The sequence below is a fragment of the Myxine glutinosa genome, chromosome 8 (genome assembly GCF_964187855.1).
Source record: "Myxine glutinosa chromosome 8, kmMyxGlut1.1, whole genome shotgun sequence".
Taxonomy (NCBI): domain Eukaryota; kingdom Metazoa; phylum Chordata; class Myxini; order Myxiniformes; family Myxinidae; genus Myxine; species Myxine glutinosa.
Window position 1 is genome coordinate 12,905,081 of NC_136268.1, and position 20,347 is coordinate 12,925,427.

The 20,347-nt window shown below is 44.7% G+C and overlaps 1 protein-coding gene across 1 annotated transcript in view; it reads right to left on the reverse strand.

Annotated features, from left to right (window-relative positions):
* LOC137433074 (uncharacterized) overlaps window positions 1-19,158 on the reverse strand; it is a 165,011-nt gene extending 145,853 nt beyond the window's left edge. The window contains 3 exon segments of the mRNA XM_078783924.1: window positions 2,904-2,982; window positions 10,477-10,615; window positions 18,781-19,158. Of these exon segments, the coding sequence (XP_078640050.1) occupies window positions 2,904-2,982; window positions 10,477-10,615; window positions 18,781-18,870 (308 nt within the window). The 5' untranslated portion in view covers window positions 18,871-19,158.
* Between the last annotated feature and the right edge of the window lie 1,189 nt (window positions 19,159-20,347).

Consider the following 20,347-nt stretch of genomic DNA (forward strand, 5'->3'; position numbering starts at 1 on the left):
ACTGGTGGCTGGATCACATAATAGTCTGGTAACTTGGGAGTTGATGTGTCAAAAGGATCAAGTTTGATTGGAGCCCGCTTCACTCCAGTGTTCTCGTATGAGAGGTGGTTGGGTCACACTCAGGGCATATCCATGGAACTCATCATGTGAGAAATTGCCCTGCGCCTTGCTGTCTATATTATCTACATCATGGGTGGTGAAAACCCTGGTGTTGGGCTAGCGGCTAGGGTGCCGGCTTAGGATCCAAGGATCCTGGGTTCGAATCCCGGTCGATCGCTGAATTAACGCTAGGGGGGTTGACTCAGCCTGTCATCCTTCCGAGGTCGGCTAATTGAGTACCAGTTCACTGGTAATTCCCTGTTTGTCGTTAAAGGCGGCAAAAAGGGTTGGCGTCAGGAAGGGCATCCGGCCGTAAAACATTGCTTCAAAAAGGGGACCGAAAAACAACAACAACCACGGTTCCCGAAAAAGGCCAACCCCCGCTTTGCGGGGAAAAATGGCCTCTAAAGGTGGTTTTATGGGTGGTGAAAACATTGAGACGACTGTTGGTGGGTACCACAACCCCATCCTGAGTATGACGAGTGCACACTGCTCGTGCAACACCTTGCTTCATTTCCATGACACGAGTGTAGGATACTGATATACCCTGTTCATTGTCAATCCCAATCTGTTTTTTATTCCGCCCATGTCCATGCAGTTTGAGTCCATGGTAAAGGGGGAAGGGGTTTCCCTCTCCTTGCTGTGCCTTACTGCTGCCGTTTTTACAGCATGGTGTGTACCCTTGAAAGTGTTGTAGATGAGCAACTGGGAGATGTTGCATGCGATTTTCTCCCGGGCATCCAACTTGGCATCGCCACCAATTTTCTCACGCCCATGAAGGGCTGACGGACCCCAGAGCACAACATTGAAGAAACTTCTCATCTCCTCGCAGACTGGAGCTGTGAGGCAGTTAGGGGGGAAGGATCTGTCGAAAGGCTCCTGGCTCTGTAAACAGAACTTGTGCATCATCACGGCCGCTCGCATGAAAATAAGCGCATCCTTTTGCTCAATTTGAGACCTATACGCCTTTGCCAGCTCATCAGCAACCTTGACTTTGTGCAATATATAAACATCCTTTCTGCCTTCATTCCCTTTTGAAAACTCACCCCATTCAGGTAAGAGGTCAGGAAGGTGCTCCTTGAATCGAGTTGAGTGTGGCTCTTTTTTATCTCGGCATGGGCGACCTTGGTCACTGATAAGCTTTTGATACATCTCACGTAGCTCTGAGAGCTTGAATGAGGTGGTGTCTGCATTTTGGATCAGGGCTACGATTTGAGCACAGATGATGGGATGGTTGCTTTGCTTTCACCCTTCTGTCCAATTCATCCCAAACCAGCTTGATGGGGTTTAAATCTGGAGACTGTGCTGGCCATTCCATGATTTGAAGCCTACTGTCTTGTTCTTTTCCTCGAACGTAGTTTTGACATAGCCTGGAGGTGTGTTTAGGGTCATTATCTTGCTGTAGGATGAACCCCTGACCAACTAGGCGTATACCAGAGGGTATTGCATGGCGCTGCAAAATGTTGTGGTAGCCCTTTTGGTTCATGGTGCCAGTCACTCTGTGCAAGTCGCCGACTCTGGATCCAGCAAAAGAGCCCCAGACTATCACGCTTCCTCCTCCATGTTTGACAGTTGGTGTCACACACTGAGGAACCATCCTTTCGCCTACTCGGCGACGTACAAAAACCCTGCGTGATGAACCAACGATTTCAAATTTGGACCTTCTTCCAGTCTTCAGTAGTCCACTGGTGGTGCTTCATGGCCCAGGCAAGCCTCTTTTTCTTATTTTGCCATATCAGCAATGGCTTTCTTACTGCTACTCGGCCTGTCAAACCTGCAGCTCGAAGTCTTCTCTTCACAGTTGAAACTGAGACTTGCTTACTTCGACCAGTGTTAAGCTGTGCATGAAGCTGTTGTCCTGTGAGCCGCCTATCACGCAAGCTGTTGCCTCTCAGAAACTTGTCTTCTGATTCTGTTGTGGCTTTGGGTCTGCCAGACCTCTTCCTGTCAGAGTTTCCTCCAGTTTCCAATATACTACTTCCTGCAGTGCAATATTGTCCAAATAATGCTTCAGAGGGTGTAATAACAGTCTGTTCCAATACTGCTTTTATACAGACAGAGGGTTTGTGATCAAGTAATCAGCAGAGGTTGGGACACCTGTAGGAATTGTTTGCATCAACTTTCAAGGCTTAATTTACTTACATTGCTGCAGAACTGCTGTAAGTTGTTGACCTATTACTTGTTCCATAAAGAAGGCCTTTTTTTACAATATAACTGTGCAATTTACATCATTTTCCCGTTTTTGCTAACCTAAACTTTTTTTTAACCTTGAACAGTTTACTGCTTACCTTTGTACCATTTCAGGTTATTCACTGGACATTAAACTGCGTAAATTTCAATAAAAACTGGAAAAATTGAGGTGTTCGGAAACTTTTGACCGGTAGTGTATGTATGTATCTACCTATCAAATGCATATTAGACTGGAATTAAACCATGAATTTGGCCTGCTATTATTGTTCAAGCACAGATGTACTGCTGAAGCGGTGCCCCATATATTCAAGCGATTATTTTGAATTTGGCCAGGGTACCGGCACTGGTAAGGCTATGTAACCATCCTCACAGTGGCCAGACACTGTACTGTACACTATATAGAAGACTTAAAGGTCCATAACAATAAGATACAATTTTTCTAATCTGCAACAGAGTTTATTCTAATCTGCATCAGAGTTTATAAGCTTTCTTTAAGTTTTGTTAAATATCTTAGTAAATCGAACAGAATCTCGACTTGAGACTTAAGGAATGAGATGGAGATGCAACCCCTCAGCTGAAGCACACACCATTGTCGAGGCACTAATTTTACTCACGTCAGCTGCAATCCTTCCTTCTCCTTGAACACAAGTGGTGTGCGCAAGCCATCTCGCTGCACGTACGTGTATGTGAACTCTGCAAATGCACGAGCAAACAAATAACCTCCACGATATCTATGCAAAAACATTCCTTCTCCGTGCGATAGAAGAATTACGAATGAAAATCACAGTACTCAAATGGCAAGCAAAACACTCATACGAGACAGCTCGGTGGTGAGATACTCTTAAACAGACCCTTTGCCGATCAATGGATTGTGCTTCTAGCTGTTGCACTATATTTATCTAGCAAGGAGATATGAGGAACAAAGAAAGACATTTCTTATGCTGTCGATTTCAATGGTAACTTTCAGTATACGAAACACTTGTGCACGCCATACACTCTCGAGAAAAATATGCTGGAACAAAGTCGATGGCGTGTCATCGCAAATCCCCAAACTTCCCACATAGAGCAAAGTTGAAAGATACTAAAAATTCCACCAGGAATGACGCAATATCAAATTTTGAGGTCGCTTTCGAACAATCTTCGCTTTCGACTTATGTGACCCCCAGTCCCCACACCTTGAAGCATGAACAGGGAGTCAATCTAAAAAATCGAAACATATTTCATGTTTCCCCAATGTTGATTGCATATACAAAGCTTCATTTAAAATTTTTGTAAATGTGCCCGTAACTACATTTTTTGGTATTTGACCTTTTTACCCCACTCCAGAGCCCCAGGGGTGGGGTCAAAAATGATACTGCTCTCGCATGTTCTTGCCATGTGTTGACCATAACTACCAAGTTTGGTTAATTTCTGCACAATCATTTTGGAGGAAATAGCGTGACAGACGGATGGACAAACGGAGCAGATTACATGGTTTTTCGAAGATGGCGCACATATCACCTGACATATATATCATAATTATCATTAAAAAGTTCCACAAGTGAAGCCGCTCCTTTGGAGAAAATTTAGTGTCAATTGGACCAAAGGTTGCAGAGAACATTGATTTTAAAGGTTTTCAAAGGCCAAAATTGTGGCAGAAGAATAAACAAGTAGAGCTACATTCAAAGTACACCACCTTCATGCCAAATAAATAAATAACATCCAGTGCGCGGCATTGCCGGTGCACCTTCGGCACCCAGAAATACCGCCGTGCAGCACATAGAGACATTATTGGGAGGGAGAGGTGTACAATAATTAATTGATTAATTGCATAATTAAAATCTATAAATGCTAATCGTAAAAAAAATTCTTAATGAATTGGCTAATAGCACACCTCAACCACCAGTGTTTCATCCGAAGCTGTAACTTTGTGAAAATTAGTTAAACAAGTCATGAATCGGAAAAAATTAATAATTGATTAATTGAATAATCAAAAACTCAAAATATCCTTTATAGCCACATCGCTTCGTCACTGTCATGTCTGAAGATCAGCTTCTTAGATCAAAAGGTGCCTGAGATATTGCCCAGATGAGAAAGAAAATAAATAAACGATGAATAATGAAAATAAATAAATAATAACCATAAAATAATTAAATATATAATCAATTGGCTAATAGAATACCAAAACCACCACCGTTTCATCCGAATCTGTAACTTGAAAAAAATTAACTGAGTCATCAATCGAATAATGAAATAATTAATCGATTAATTAACAAATCAAACATAGCCTTTACAGCAAAATCAATTGGTCACTGTCATGTCCAAATATCAGCTTCCGAGCTCAAAAGGTGCCTGAGATAATGGCCAGAAGAAAAAGGAAATAAATAAGTACTAAATGAATAGATAATAATTAAGAAATTAATCAATTAATTGATTAATCAAAAAACAAAAAATAAAGATTTTGCTAAAGCACTTGCTCACCATTGTGCCAAAATTTCAGCTTCTTTGCTCAAAGGATGGCTGAGATATCGTCCGGACAAACAAACAAGCAAACAAACAAACAAACAAGAAGACGTCATGCAGAGCACGATACTTGCAAAATCCACCCCCCCCTCACCCCCCCCCCCCACCCGCCTCAAAGGTTTCCATTAATACAGCAAATTGTCAATTTCATCAAGATTAAAATTGACGATCTTGATCAAAGCTCGGTCAATAGGATGAAAAGTGACGATTTTTCAGATGAAAAATGATTTTAGAAGTTTGACCTTTAGTTGACCTTTGACCTTAAAAATAGTTTGTTTCCCAATTCAGTGATGCACTATGCAAATGCTGTTCAATTTTCAAGTCAATCGGATGAAAATTGATGGGTTTTCAGATGAAAATTTATGATTTTTGAAGTTTGACCTTGAGTTGACCTTTGACCTTTTGACCACAAAAAGGTGGTTTTCCTATTTCATGACAATGTGCAAATGCTGTTCAATTTTCAAGTCAATCGGATTAAAAATGGCGATTTTATACATTTGACCTCCAGATGACCTTTGACCTCAAAATCAATAGCCTTCTCAGTTGTGACGACCTCGACAACTTGGTGAAGTTTCGTGACAATCGGTTTAGAATTGTGACCTGTCGGTCGGTGATAAACAGACAAACAAACAGACAAACAAATGAAAAATCGGTCAGAGACCGAGGACTTGCCGGAATGTACTTTTTTAAAATCGGCCATTTTGGACAAATATGGCGGCCAAACCACGTGACCGATGAAGTCATCATTATTTGTTTTCTAAACTAATGTATCCCTAGATGATACTCAAGAAATTTCATCTTGATCGGATGAAGTTTTGTACTTGTCAAATTATGACGTCATAATGGAGGCACCTATGACACCATCATTAACATATTTTATTCCGCATGGAGAGTTCTTTACAATGAGCCATGTCTCAATTTTTTCTATTCAACACTTTTTAAGATATGGAGGTGAAAAATTTTTCAGTTTTTCCAAGATGGTGGGCCGAACCACGTGACCGATGGTCATCGTTTTTTTTTTTTCTCCACCAGTCTATGCCGACATGGTGCTCAAGAAATTGCATCTTGATTGAATGAAGTTTTGTACTTGTCGAATTATGACGTCATAATAGAGGCACCTATGACATCATCATTAACATATGTTATTCCCCATGGAGAGTTCTTTTCAATGAGCCATGTCTAAAATTTTTCTATTCAGCACTTTCGGAGATATAGAGGTTTTTTTTTTGGTTTTTTTGTTTTTTTTTGTATACAAGATCGAGGCTCGTGAAAGAGCGAACATTAATCACACAGAAAGACAAACAGACACACAAAACAAATAACATTGGGAGCGGTAGACAAGATGGGGAGAGAGGGGGAAGGACACAAACACAACATTTGAGAGCAGGGACCGAGAGACATGGAGACATCGAGAGAACTGTGGGAGGGAGAGGGCTTTGGGGGGAAGGCATGGGAAGGGGGGTGGGGGGTGGGAGAGGTATAAAACATATGGACCCTGCCAAGACTTCCAGGAAAGAAGTTGGAATTTCAAACAAGGTGGATCTGGGGGGTTTTTTTTTTCAAAGACTTTTTTTTTTTCAAAAACAAGACTTTCACTAGTGGGGGTAGAAAAGATCAAGGTTTTGGATGAGGTGCAAAGTTTTTCGGTTTTTCCAAGATGGCGGCCGAACCACGTGACCGATGACGTCATCATTTTATTTTTTTTTCTCCACCAGTTTATGCCGACATGGCGCTCAAGAAATTGCATCTCGATTGGATGAAGTTTTGGACTTGTCGAATTATCGAATTATGACGTCATAATGGAGGCCTTGGGCCGAGAGAGTTAAAATTGGGCACAGTCTATTCCAGGGCAAGACAAATATGTGTGTAAAGTATGGCGATTCTAAGTACAACGATGTAGACGTAGTACTGTGCACAAACAGACAGACAGACAGACAAACAGACAGACAAACCAACCAACCAACATACTTGCCGGAATCTTTTCCGGCAAGTAACAAACAGACAGACAGAATAACAAACGCAACCGACCAATATTCTTGTAAAATCTTCGATTTTGCAAGTAACAAACAAGAAACCGGAATGAAAACTGAGTACTCCCTTTCAGCGTGTGTCATTGCCGGGCCCCCTTCGTTGCCCAGCGATGACGTCATGCAGCACCTGGAGATGGCATAGGAAAGGAGCGGTGTACAACAAGAAACCGGAGTGAAAACTGAGTACTTCCTTTCAGCGTGAGTCATTGCCGGGGCCCCCTTCGGTGCCAAGCGATGACGTCATGCAGCGCCTGGAGATGGCACAGGAAAGGAGCGGTGTACAACAAGAAACCGGAGTGAAACCGGAGTGAAAAGTACTCTGCAGTGATTGTCAGGAGGTCTGTTTGTTACTTCAGCGTGCGTCATTGTCGGGCCCCCTTCGGTGCCAAGCGATGACGTCATGCAGCGCCTGGAGATGGCATAGGAAAGGTGCGGTGTACAACAAGAAACCGGAGTGAAAACTGAGTACTCCCTTTCAGCGCACGTCATTGCCGGGCCCCCTTCGGTGCCAAGCGATGATGTCATGCAGTGCCTGGAGATGGCATAGGAAAGGAGCGGTGTACAACAAGAAACCGGAGTGAAAACTGAGTACTCCCTTTCAGCGTGCGTCATTGCCGGGCCCCCTTTGTTGCCCAGCGATGACGTCATGCAGCGCCTGGAGATGGCATAGGAAAGGAGCAGTGTACAACAAGAAACCGGAGTGAAAACTGAGTACTCCCTTTCAGCGTACGTCATTGCCGGGCCCCCTTCGGTGCCAAGCGATGACGTCATGCAGCGCCTGGAGATGGCATAGGAAAGGAGCGGTGTACAAAAGAATAATAATCTGAGCAAAAACAATAGGTTATCCACTGCCGTGATCAATGAATTGACTGTGCAGTAAACTTGCGTCAAATATCCGTGCAAATGTTACTGCCAGCAAACCTCAAAAGTCTCATTCCAGTCCTGTGATCCTCGTATTGAAAGGATGGAAAAAGCGCTTAATGTTTGGATTGAGGAGAAAACAGAAAAAGTGCTCTTGAATGAACTGGTGATACAGGAGAAATCACTGCAGTTTTACCCCTTTGAGTTGTCCAGTGATACGAGAGAAATCACTGCAGTTTTACCCCTTTGAGTGGACCGATTATACAGGAGAAAACATTGCGGTTTTACCCTAAGGTGGTAGAGGTAACAACATGGAAAGTGTGGAAACACACCAGCAACTGGGTAAAAGGACATAGCAGAGGGACACTTGGAAGATGAATTGGTGAGGGGGAGAATGAGAGAGTAAAACGAGGGGGGAAGAGGGTAGGAGGCCACATGAATGAACAAGGTGGATAAAGATCGTGAAAAAGCTGAATGCCTCAACTCTGTGTTTGCCTCTAAATCTTGTGTCCCAAACCCATCCCTCTCTGTACCCACCGTACCCAGTCGTACCCAGCTGCTCCTGGACTCCGTGTCCTTTCCTCCTGACAAGGTGGAAAAGTTTCTGTCAACCCTCGACTCTGATTCTGCAACTGGACCTGACGGCATCAGCCCACGGGTCCTAAAATCCTGTTCTTCTGCTCTTTCACTCCCTCTCTCTGTTCTCTTCACCCTCTTTTTTGCTCAAGTTCAACTGCCATCTGCTTGGAAATCAGCCAACATCACCACTTTGCACAAAAAAGGTGCAAAAACAGATCCTAGCAACTACAGACCAATCAGCCTTCTCCCAATTATCAGCAAAGTCATGGAATCCATCATTGCTTCGGATATGAAATCTTTCCTCTTCTCCAATGGCTTGATCTCTGATCATCAATTTGGTTTCAGACCAGGTCACTCTACTCTGGACATGCTGCTTCTGCTGTCTCAACAATGGATGGAGGTCCTCAATGCCAAACAGGAAATTAGAGCTGTCTCCCTCGACATATCACGTGCCTTCGATACGGTCTGGCACCCCGCTCTGCTCACCAAACTCTCCTCCTTTGGTATCCATGGAAATCTCCACGCATGGCTGGCGGACTTCCTCTCTAGTCATAGTCAACGTGTGGCCCTGAATGGGTTTCTCTCATCTCCTCTTCCTGTTCAGGCTGGAGATCCCCAAGGCAGTGTTCTGGGCCCTGTGCCTTTTCTGGTCTTCATCAATGATCTCTCTGACTCTCTTGAAAATCCTCTCTATCTCTTTCCTGATGACTCCACTCTCTGCCACTCCATTCCTCATCCCTCAGATCGGCAGTCTGCAGCCTCCTCTCTTTGCAGACCTGGACAAAATCACAGACTGGGCAAACAAGTGGAACATGTCTTTCAATCCTGACAAATCTCACACTCTTACGATGTCTCTCCGAAAAGACCGACTGGACAACCCTCCCATCTACTTTCTGAATAATCCTCTCCAATAAGTTCTGTCACTCAAGCTTTTGGGTCTCACTATCTGCCATGATCTTTCCTGGGAAAACCACATTTCCAAGCTGCCCTCCAAAGCCAGTCGCCGACTGGGCATCCTCCGTCGTGCGAAGTCCTTCCTTGGCACACCTGAGCTCCTCACCACATACAAGGCTTTCATCCGCAGCTCAATGGAGTACTGCTCTCCCCTCTGGGCTGGTGCTCCTGCCTCACACCTAGCTCGTCTTCACGGTGTTGAAACCAAAGCATTCAGAATCATTGGAATCTCCCGCGATGACGCCATCTCCGAGGGCCTTTCACTTACTCACCACAGGCAGGTTGGTGGTCTTTCTGTCTTCTACCGACTCATCTCCGGCCTTGCTCCCCCAGCTCTCTCTGGGCTCTGTCCCCCAAATATTCCTACAGGTCGCACAAGATCTGCCTGCAACTCTCTTATGGTGAAACTGCCAAAATCAAGACTCTCTGCTCACCTTCACTCTTTCATTCCTCTTTTCTACCGCCTCTGGAACAAAGTCCCTCACTCTCTTCAATCCCACTCCTCCCTCCAAGTCTTTAAAACGGCTGTTCACCACCATCTCTTATCTTCCCCAATCCAAAACTTTGATCTTTTCTACCCCCGCTAATTTCACCCCAAATCCACTTTTTGAGGTGCCGACTTCTTTCCTGGAAGTCCTTGGTGTCCTTGCGTTTTATACCTATCCTGCCCCCCCCCCCCCCCCCCAGGCCCTCTCCCTCCCACACATCTCTCGATGTCCCTGCTCTCAAATGTTTTGTTTGTGTGCTTCCTCCCCTTCTCTCCCCATCTTGTCGACCGCTCCCGTTTTTATATACTTTGTTTGCTTGTTTGTTTGATTTGTTTGTTTGATAAATGTTAGCTCTTTCACGAGCCTCGACTCTGTATACAAAAAAAAAGAAAAAAAGTAAGGGATTGAAAAAAGGAAGAGAAAACTCGTGATGAAAGAGCAATGGAAGACAGACGGAAAGGTGGGTGGAGGGATAGGGTAGAAAATATCATGAATATGGATCGGGGAAGGCCCTGAGGAGGAAGTAAACAGCCATCTCATCTCAATAATCTGATCCATATGATCTCGGTAATCATAAAGGCATTCATTTAAGATTCCAAAGTGAAAGGAACAAATTGAATGCAAATGACAAACAAAGCAGGAAGAGTGCACCACTCTTCACAAGAAGAAGATTTTAAATAGCAAATAAATAATTATAAACCAATGAAAATGTATTTGTGGCCTTTGCCCAAATCAGAAATGTTCCCATCTAATTCATTCTTCTTCCATCTCACCTTCTCCTTTCATCCATCGGATGAAGGTTGCAGAATAGGCATTGTTGTTAAGTTTGGCTTCCAAGTCGAAAGTCCGTTTCCCTTCGATTTCATCATCAGACATATCTCCATCATCATAGCGACGGCGACACACTGAACGCTGGCAGATTGCAGGCAAAAGCAAAAATAAATAATTAATATTCCATTTACAAATGCATTTAAAATTGGGATTTGATTAATAGTGGTAAAGTTGGATTTATGGAATTGCACTGGTAGGAAAATGTCGGAGTTCAGCTAAGAATTTTTGACGTGCATGTCAAATAGAAAAGTGGCAGAATAATGCCCCCGGCGACTTCGTCAGCGGAGCCATGAAAATCCTGGAATTGTTCCCCTCCCAAAGTCTAAACTTAAGTCACCTCCATTAATTCATTCATCCTCCTCCTCCTCCTCCTCTTTTCTGACCTGTGGACATGTCTCCTCGAATCTGTTAGTTGGAGTTTTCCTCCACCACCTTGGGGTCTATCCCATTTGAACCTTTGAGCTTTACTACACCATAGTATTGTGGGTGACTCAACACCTGAGACTAGATCTGCTCTTGCTTGTTTATGACTTGATTAGTACAGGGTTCACACAGCCATGGAAGACCAAATGTCCATGAGTTTTCCATGAGTTTTCCATGACAAAAACTTGTTTTCCAGGACCTTTAATACAAATGTTTTATAGGAGTGACATTGGAATAAACTACAAGAATAAGAATGAAACCTTGTTTGTTTTTTATTATTTCATTGAATATTTCAAACCAGAAACATCCGCTCCCTTCGAGAGCAGCAAGGTGGCATAGTGGGAGAGGTGGGGAAAATATATAGTTTGTGCCGTGGCTAATAATCCCCCCTGTCTGCAGCAGAGGTAAGTAAACCACTTGCACTGTGGCACGTATACAGGTGAAAATTTTGTAAGCAGTTCCAGCCCCTCCCCCTCTCCCTCACGAGTGGGGGGAGGGGTGGAGCCAGTGACCTGACCACCTTGACCTTTTCACATTTTGTTGTGTTAGAGCCTGAATTTAAAATGAATTTTAACTTATAATATTTATCACCGATCTACATAAAATACCCCATAACGACAAAGTGAAAACATGTTTTTAGAAATTTAAACAAATGTATTGAAAATGAAATGGAGAAATATCTAACTTACAGAAGTATTTAGCATTTAAATTACTAACTTACATTTACATTTCTAAAAAAATATTCCACTGACATTATAGGGTATTTTGTGTAGATCAATGATAAAAAAAATTATAAATTTAATCCATTATAAATTCAGGCTGTAACACAACAAAATGTGAAAAAAGTCATGGGGTGTGAATACTTTCTGAAGGCAATGCATGTTTAAATTGAAGCACGTACTGCCAAACTGGAGGATTTTGGAACGTATTATAACAAACGATTTGTGTACTACAGTCTTGAAGTATATAATTAAATTTAAATAAAAAATAAAGATTGTAAAAGTCATATCTATCTTCTATCTTCTATCTATCTATCTATCTATATATATATATACATATATATATTGTTGCGGATATGGGATTTGCATCCATCCATATCCGCTTGTAAATATTCCCCTATTTCCTCAATACTTCCCAACTATCCCCAATCCCCCATTCCCTAGTCCCATTTTCTGTAAACAACACTCTGTAGACCCGACCTCCCCCTATTTCCCCCCATTAAATGTCGCATCCAGGTCCACCGCATCTCACGTAGACAACTATAGGACATCTTGCTAGTTATTCTTAGTCTATGTCAGTTAAGGATTCGTTTCCATTAATTCTGACCCTTCGTTGCACCAGAATGTGATTGTATGGCACCGTTAGGAAGTTTAGGACCTCCCAATACCTCCCCGCAGCTCTTCCTCACGGTTCAGCAACAACAACAACAACAACAACAGCAGCGGCGGGCGCGGGGAGTGCGCGTCCTCACTCCGGCTTGGTTGGTAGGGGGTGTTGGGAGGGCACCAGGCCTTTCCAACGAGCCGCCATCGAACATGTGCTCGACGGGGTTACCAAATAGGGGCTCCCTGTCAGCTCCTCGTCAAGGGCGGAGCCCGGTAACCCCCGCACCCAATAGAAGCGGCGGACCGGTCCCATCTGGGGCGGAGCCAACCAGCCGAGGGCGTGTCACTCCCCGCTGAGCATGCGCAGGAAGAGGGAGGTGACGTCAGATGCGCGCTGAGCTTGGAGAAAGAAAGACGCCACCTCCGAGCGCTGTGAGGCCTCCCTGCATCTCTTGGACCGTGCTTGATCCTGTCCCCAAGCCAAGATGCACATTGTGCTATCGAACTACCTGTCCTTCCCTGCCATCAATCCCTGTGTAAGTCAGCCTTGTTCCGTTGTCTGTGGTCTGTCTGGGTTAAGATAAGACTGTAACTAAGTGCCTATCTCTTCTGTGCCTTTACCTCACTACCTTGTAATCTACCCCTTTTCTCCCCCACTGTAATTATATCCTCCTCCGGAGGTCTTGAGAACTGTACCCCTTGCGTCGTTTCATCTATCCCAGTCGTTGTGTCCTTTCCATCATTGATTTAGCATAGCGCGATTTGGTCAACGTCTGGGTGGAATCGGGGTCTAGTCGGGGAATAACTGTTAGGTCGCGGTAATACACCACCGCTCGGTCGAAATAACATCTAACCGCGATCCGTAACAATATATATATAAAATAAAGTTTTTGTTTGTTTGTTTGTTTGTCTGCACGCGCTAATCTCCTGAACGGTGAAAGATAGGAGGAAACCTCTGAAACAAAAAATGTCGGGTCGGGCCCCGGGAAGGTTATAGGCTAGGTGGCGATGCCATGATCTGCCATGATCTGCCACTATCTGCCATGATCTTTCCTGGGAAAACCACATTTCCAAGCTGGCTTCGAAAGCCAGTCGCCGACTGGGCATCCTCCATCATGCAAAGTCCTTTCTGGACACACCTGAGCTCCTCACTACATACAAAGCTTTCAACCGCAGCTCAATGGAATACTGCTCTCCTCTCTGGGCTGGTGCTCCTGCCTCATACCTAGCTCGGCTTCACGCTGAATCAAAACTTTTAGAATCAAAGCAAATCAAAATTTTAGAATCATTGTAGAATCAAATCAAAATCAAAGTTGCTACAATCGTTGGATTGGAATCTCCCATGATGAAGCTGATTCTGAGGGCCTTTCTCTCTCTCTCTCTCTCTCTCCTTCTCACCGCCGCAGGCAGGTTGGTGGTCTTTCTGTCTCTACCGACTCCTCTCCGGCCTTGCTCCCCCAGCTGTGTCTGTGCTCTATCCCCCAAATATTCCTGGAGGACGCACAAGATCTACCAGCAACCCTCTTCTGGTGAAACCGCCAAAATCAAGACGCTCTGCTCACCTTCACTCTTTCATTCCTTTTTTCCGCCTCTGAAACAAACTCCCACACTGTATTCAATCCCATTCCTCCCTCCAGGTCTTTAAAACAACTGTTTACCACCATCTCTTATCTTCCCTCATCCAAAACCTTGATCTTTTCTACCCCCATTAAAACACCCCAAATCCACCTCCTTCAAATTCCCTGCGTTCTTTCCTGAAATTCCCTGTAGTGTCCATCTTTTTTATCATGTGTACCCCGTCCCAGCCCTCTCTCTCCCTCCCTCACACAGATGTCCCGATGTCCCCGTTCTCTCCTGTTGTACGTACTTCCCTCTCTCTCTCTCCAGCTTCTCTTATTAGATGTTCCATGTGTTAGCTCTAACACGATCCTCGACTTGTATACAAAACAAAAAAATCCCCTCCAACCTGATATTGAATGTCTTTCCTCTGCTGCCCGACCCGCATCACCTCCTTCTTCTCCATTCTCATCTCCGACAGTGCCGTGGGCCTCCTCTAGGTCCACAAATCCCAATGCCCTTTCACCTTGCACCTCCAACCTCCTCAGCACCAGCTGTCTCAATGTGAACATCACATCCGTTATTCCCCTACCCTTTTTAAATCCCTGCTGCTCTTCTCTGATCTCCTTCTCCTTCTCCACACTCTTCCTTATCCTCCCATGCACAATCATCTGCAGCACCTTCACGACATGACCGAGTATCATGCCCCTTTACTTTTCTGTTTTCCCTGGATCTTGAACATCCCCCTTCCCCTTCCATATCGGCACAAATAACCCTGTCTTCCAATAATACAAAAATCAAATCACATCATCCTTCACTCAAGACCCAATCACAATTCAATCAAGACCCAATCATCCTTCACTCAGAACCCATCTTTCCCTCAGATTCCTCCTCCTTCACTCAGAACCCATCTTTCCCTCAGATTCCTCCTCCTTCACTCAGAACCCATCTTTCCCTCAGATTCCTCCTCCTTCACTCAGAACCCATCTTTCCCTCAGATTCCTCATCCTTCACTCAGAACCCATCTTTCCCTCAGATTCCTCCTCCTTTACTCAGAATCCTCATCCTTCACTCAGAATCCTCATCCTTCACTCGGATTCCTCATCCTTCAATCGGATTCCTCATCCTTCACTCGGATTCCTCATCCTTAATCACTCGGATTCCTCATGCTTAATCACTCGGATTCCTCATGCTTCACTCGGATTCCTCATCCTTAATCACTCGGATTCCTCATGCTTCACTCAGATTCCTCATGCTTCACTCAGATTCCTCATGCTTCACTCAGATTCCTCATGCTTCACTCAGATTCCTCATGCTTCACTCAGATTCCTCATGCTTCACTCAGATTCCTCATGCTTCACTCAGATTCCTCATGCTTCACTCAGATTCCTCATGCTTCACTCAGATTCCTCATGCTTCACTCAGATTCCTCATGCTTCACTCAGATTCCTCATGCTTCACTCAGATTCCTCATGCTTCACTCAGATTCCTCATGCTTCACTCAGATTCCTCATGCTTCACTCAGATTCCTCATGCTTCACTCAGATTCCTCATGCTTCACTCAGGTTCCTCATGCTTCACTCAGGTTCCTCATGCTTCACTCAGGTTCCTCATGCTTCACTCAGGTTCCTCATGCTTCACTCAGGTTCCTCATGCTTCACTCAGGTTCCTCATGTTTCACTCAGATTACTTGTCCTTCACTCGGACCCAATCATTCTTCACTCAGAACCAATAAACATTCACTCAGATTCCCCGTCCTTCACGCGGACCAAATCATCCTTCACTCAGAACCCATAAACATTCACTCAGATTCCTCGTCCTTCACTCAGAACCATCATCATTCACTCAGATTCCTTATCCTTCACTCGGACCCATCATTCACTCAGATTCCTCATCCTTCCCTCGGACCCAATCATCCTTCATTCAAAAGCCATAAACATTCACTCAGATTCCTCATCCTTCACTCAGACCCATCTTCAAAATCCTCATCATTCACTCAAACCCATCACTCACTCAGATTCCTCATCCTTCAGGCGGACCCATCATTCACTCAGATTCCTCATCATTCACTCGGATTCCTCATCCTTCACTCGGACTCATCATTCACTCAGATTCCTCATCATTCACTCGGACCCATCATTCAATCAGATTCCTCATCCTTCACTCGAACCATCAGTCAGCTTCCTCATCCTTCACTCGGACCCATCATTCACTCAGATTCCTCATCCTCCACTTGGACCCATCATTCACTCGGACCTGTCATTCACTCAGATTCCTCATCCTTCACTCGGATCCATCATCATTCACTTAGATTCCTCATCCTTCACTCAGAACCCATCTTTCACTCAGATTCCTCATCCTTCACTCGGACCCATCATTCACTCAGATTCCTCATCCAGTCAGCTTCCTCATCCTTCACACGGACCCATCATTCACTCAGATTCCTCATCCTTCACTCTGCCCTATCATTGTCAGCTTCCTCATCCTTCACTCGGACCCATCATTCACTCAGATTCCTCATCCTTCACTCAGAACCCATAAACATTCACTCAGATTCCTCAACCTTCACTCTGACCTATCATTCACTCAGATTCCTCATCCTTCACTTGGAACCATCATCATTCACTTAGATTCCTCATCTTTCACTCAGAACCCATCTTTCACTCAGATTCTTAATCATTCACTCGGACCCATCATTCAGTCAGCTTCCTCATCCTTCACTCGGACCCATCATTCACTCAGATTCCTCATCCTTCACTCAGAACCCATAAACATTCACTCAGATTCCTCATCCTTCACTCGGGCCCATCATTCACTCAGATTCCTCATCCTTCACTCGGAACCATCATCATTCAGTTAGATTCCTCATCCTTCACTCAGAACCCATCATTCACTCAGATTCTTAATCCTTCACTCGGAACCATCATCCATCAGCTTCCTCATCCTTCACAGGGAACCATCATTCACTCAGATTCCTCATCCTTCACTCTGCCCTATCATTCAGTCAGCTTCCTCATCCTTCACTCAGGCCCATCATTCACTCAGATTCCTCATCCTTCACTCGGAACCATCATCATTCAGTTAGATTCCTCATCCTTCACTCAGAACCCATCATTCACTCAGATTCTTAATCCTTCACTCGGAACCATCAATCATCATCCATCAGCTTCCTCATCCTTCACACGGAACCATCATTCACTCAGATTCCTCATCCTTCACTCTGCCCTATCATTCAGTCAGCTTCCTCATCATTCACTCGGAACATCATCATTCAGTTAGATTCCTCATCCTTCACTCAGAACCCATCTTTCACAGATTCCTCATCCTTCACTCGGACCCATCATTCACTCAGCTTCCTCATCCTTCACTCGGACCCATCATTCACTCAGCTTCCTCATCTTTCACTCGGACCCATCATTCACTCAGATTCCTCATCCTTCACTCTGACCCATCATTCACTCACATTCCTCATCCTTCACTCGGACCCATCATTCACTCAGCTTCCTCATCCTTCACTCGGACCCATCATTCAGTCAGCTTCCTCATCCTTCACTCGGACCCATCATTCACTCAGATTCCTCATCCTTCACTCGGACCCATCATCCATCAGCTTCCTCATCCTTCACTCTGACCCATCATTCAGTCAGCTTCCTCATCCTTCACTCGGACCCATCATTCACTCAGATTCCTCATCCTTCACTCGGACCCATCATCCATCAGCTTCCTCATCCTTCACTCGGACCCATCATTCACTCACATTCCCCATCCTTCACTCGGCCCCATCATTCACTCAGCTTCCTCATCCTTCACTCGGACCCATCATCCATCAGCTTCCTCATCCTTCACTCGGACCCATCATTCACTGAGATTCCTCATCCTTCACTCGGACCCATCATCCATCAGCTTCCTCATCCTTCACTCTGACCCATCATTCAGTCAGCTTCCTCATCCTTCACTCGGACCCATCATTCACTCAGATTCCTCATCCTTCACTCGGACCCATCATCCATCAGCTTCCTCATACTTCACTCGGACCCATCATTCACTCACATTCCTCATCCTTCACTCGGACCCAGCATTCACTCACATTCCTCATCCTTCACTCGGACCCATCATTCAGTCAGATTCCTCATCCTTCACTCGGACCCATCATTCACTCACATTCCTCATCCTTCACTCGGACCCATCATTCACTCACATTCCTCATCCTTCACTCGGACCCATCATTCACTCACATTCCTCATCCTTCACTCTGACCCATCATTCACTCACATTCCTCATCCTTCACTCGGACCCATCATTCACTCACATTCCTCATCCTTCACTCGGACCCATCATTCTCACATTCCTCATCCTTCACTCGGACCCATCATTCACTCACATTCCTCATCCTTCACTCGGACCCATCATTCACTCACATTCCTCATCCTTCACTCGGACCCATCATTCTCTCACATTCCTCATCCTTCACTCGGACCCATCATTCACTCACATTCCTCATCCTTCACTCGGACCCATCATTCAGTCAGCTTCCTCATCCTTCACTCGGACCCATCATTCACTCAGATTCCTCATCTTTCACTCGGACCCATCATCCATCAGCTTCCTCATCCTTCACTCGGACCCATCATTCACTCAGATTCCTCATCCTTCACTCGGACCCATCATTCACTCACATTCCTCATCCTTCACTCGGACCCATCATTCACTCACATTCCTCATCCTTCACTCGGACCCATCATTCACTCACATTCCTCATCCTTCACTCGGACCCATCATTCACTCACATTCCTCATCCTTCACTCGGACCCATCATTCACTCACATTCCTCATCCTTCACTCGGACCCAGCATTCACTCACCCAATAGAATAGGCAATAATCTCCCCCAGAGTTCCCATCATTTATCTTTCTCTCCTTCACTTTGAGACGACATCTCTCACCAGTTTTCTTTCCTCCATCGCTTGCTCAGGAACACCAACACGAACGGCATCGCCACCCTCTTCCTCTTTGGACTGCTCGTTATTTTCCATTCTCCATCATATTTTCGAAGTAATTCAAAATAAAAAAAACAATTTTCTTTGCGCAGAGCTGTTCACCTCAGTACAAAAGGAAGTAACGTGACCACCAAGCTACCACCCGCCATGCACAATACTCTTTTTGTCTTTTTATTTTTTATTTTTTACTGAAACCGCCAAAGCAAAATTTTCAATCCGATATAACTTTAAAACCAGATGTCCAGATCTATTACTTAAAGTTTATTCGGGACGGTAAGTTCAATGATCGAGACGTCTGAAAGGAACGTCGTTTCAAAGGAACCCAGACATCGAATATTAGGGAGACCGCCCAGCCTGGAATGGACGACAAGGAGGAAAACGTTGTTCAGCATTCATGTAAATGCATTCAAAAGGTATCGGTAGGACAAAGGTAATAATGACAACGTTTCACGTTTTCCCCTTTCTTTGAGGAAAAGGCGATTTCCAAGCTTTCTCTCAATGCATTAAAAATGCGCTTCTTCGAAAACCGTTCATTCTCTAATTTTTATCTTCTTTTGTAGATTTTCCCCCTGTTTGTTTGTTATTTCATTTCAGTTTCCATGCCTTTATCGTGTTAAATAAAAATACCTACTTGGGCGGTGTATGAGGATTTATCAAAGCCACGAACCCTTGTTGGTGGAGATAGAAATGACTTTAAATGTCTTGTTTATAAAGGTTCTATGTTTATAATAAATCATGTCCGAAACACAAGGTACAGTTGTTGTCGGTTCATATGCAGCCTGTGGCTGCTGGTTGCATCATTTCTCTGGAAGCGCGTTAGTGCCGCTGATGCAGTGCCCCAATTACCAGTGAGCTGGTACTCTATTTGCCCCAATTACCAGTGAGCTGGTACTCTATTTGCCCCAATTACCAGTGAGCTGGTACTCCATTTGCCCCAATTACCAGTGAGCTGGTACTCCATTTGCCCCAATTACCAGTGAGCTGGTACTCAATTTGCCCCAATTACCAGTGAGCTGGTACTCAATTTGCCCCAATTACCAGTGAGCTGGTACTCAATTTGCCCCAATTACCAGTGAGCTGGTACTCCATTTGCCACAATTACCAGTGAGCTGGTACTCGATTTGCCCCAATTACCAGTGAGCTGGTACTCAATTTGCCCCAATTACCAGTGAGCTGGTACTCAATTTGCCCCAATTACCAGTGAGCTGGTACTCCATTTGCCCCAATTACCAGTGAGCTGGTACTCCATTTGCCCCAATTACCAGTGAGCTGGTACTCAATTTGCCCCAATTACCAGTGAGCTGGTACTCAATTTGCCCCAATTACCAGTGAGCTGGTACTCAATTTGCCCCAATTACCAGTAAGCTGCTACTCAATTTGCCCCAATTACCAGTGAGCTGCTACTCAATTTGCCCCAATTACCAGTGAGCTGCTACTCAATTTGCCCCAATTACCAGTGAGCTGGTACTCAATTTGCCCCAATTACCAGTGAGCCGGTACTCAATTTGCCCCA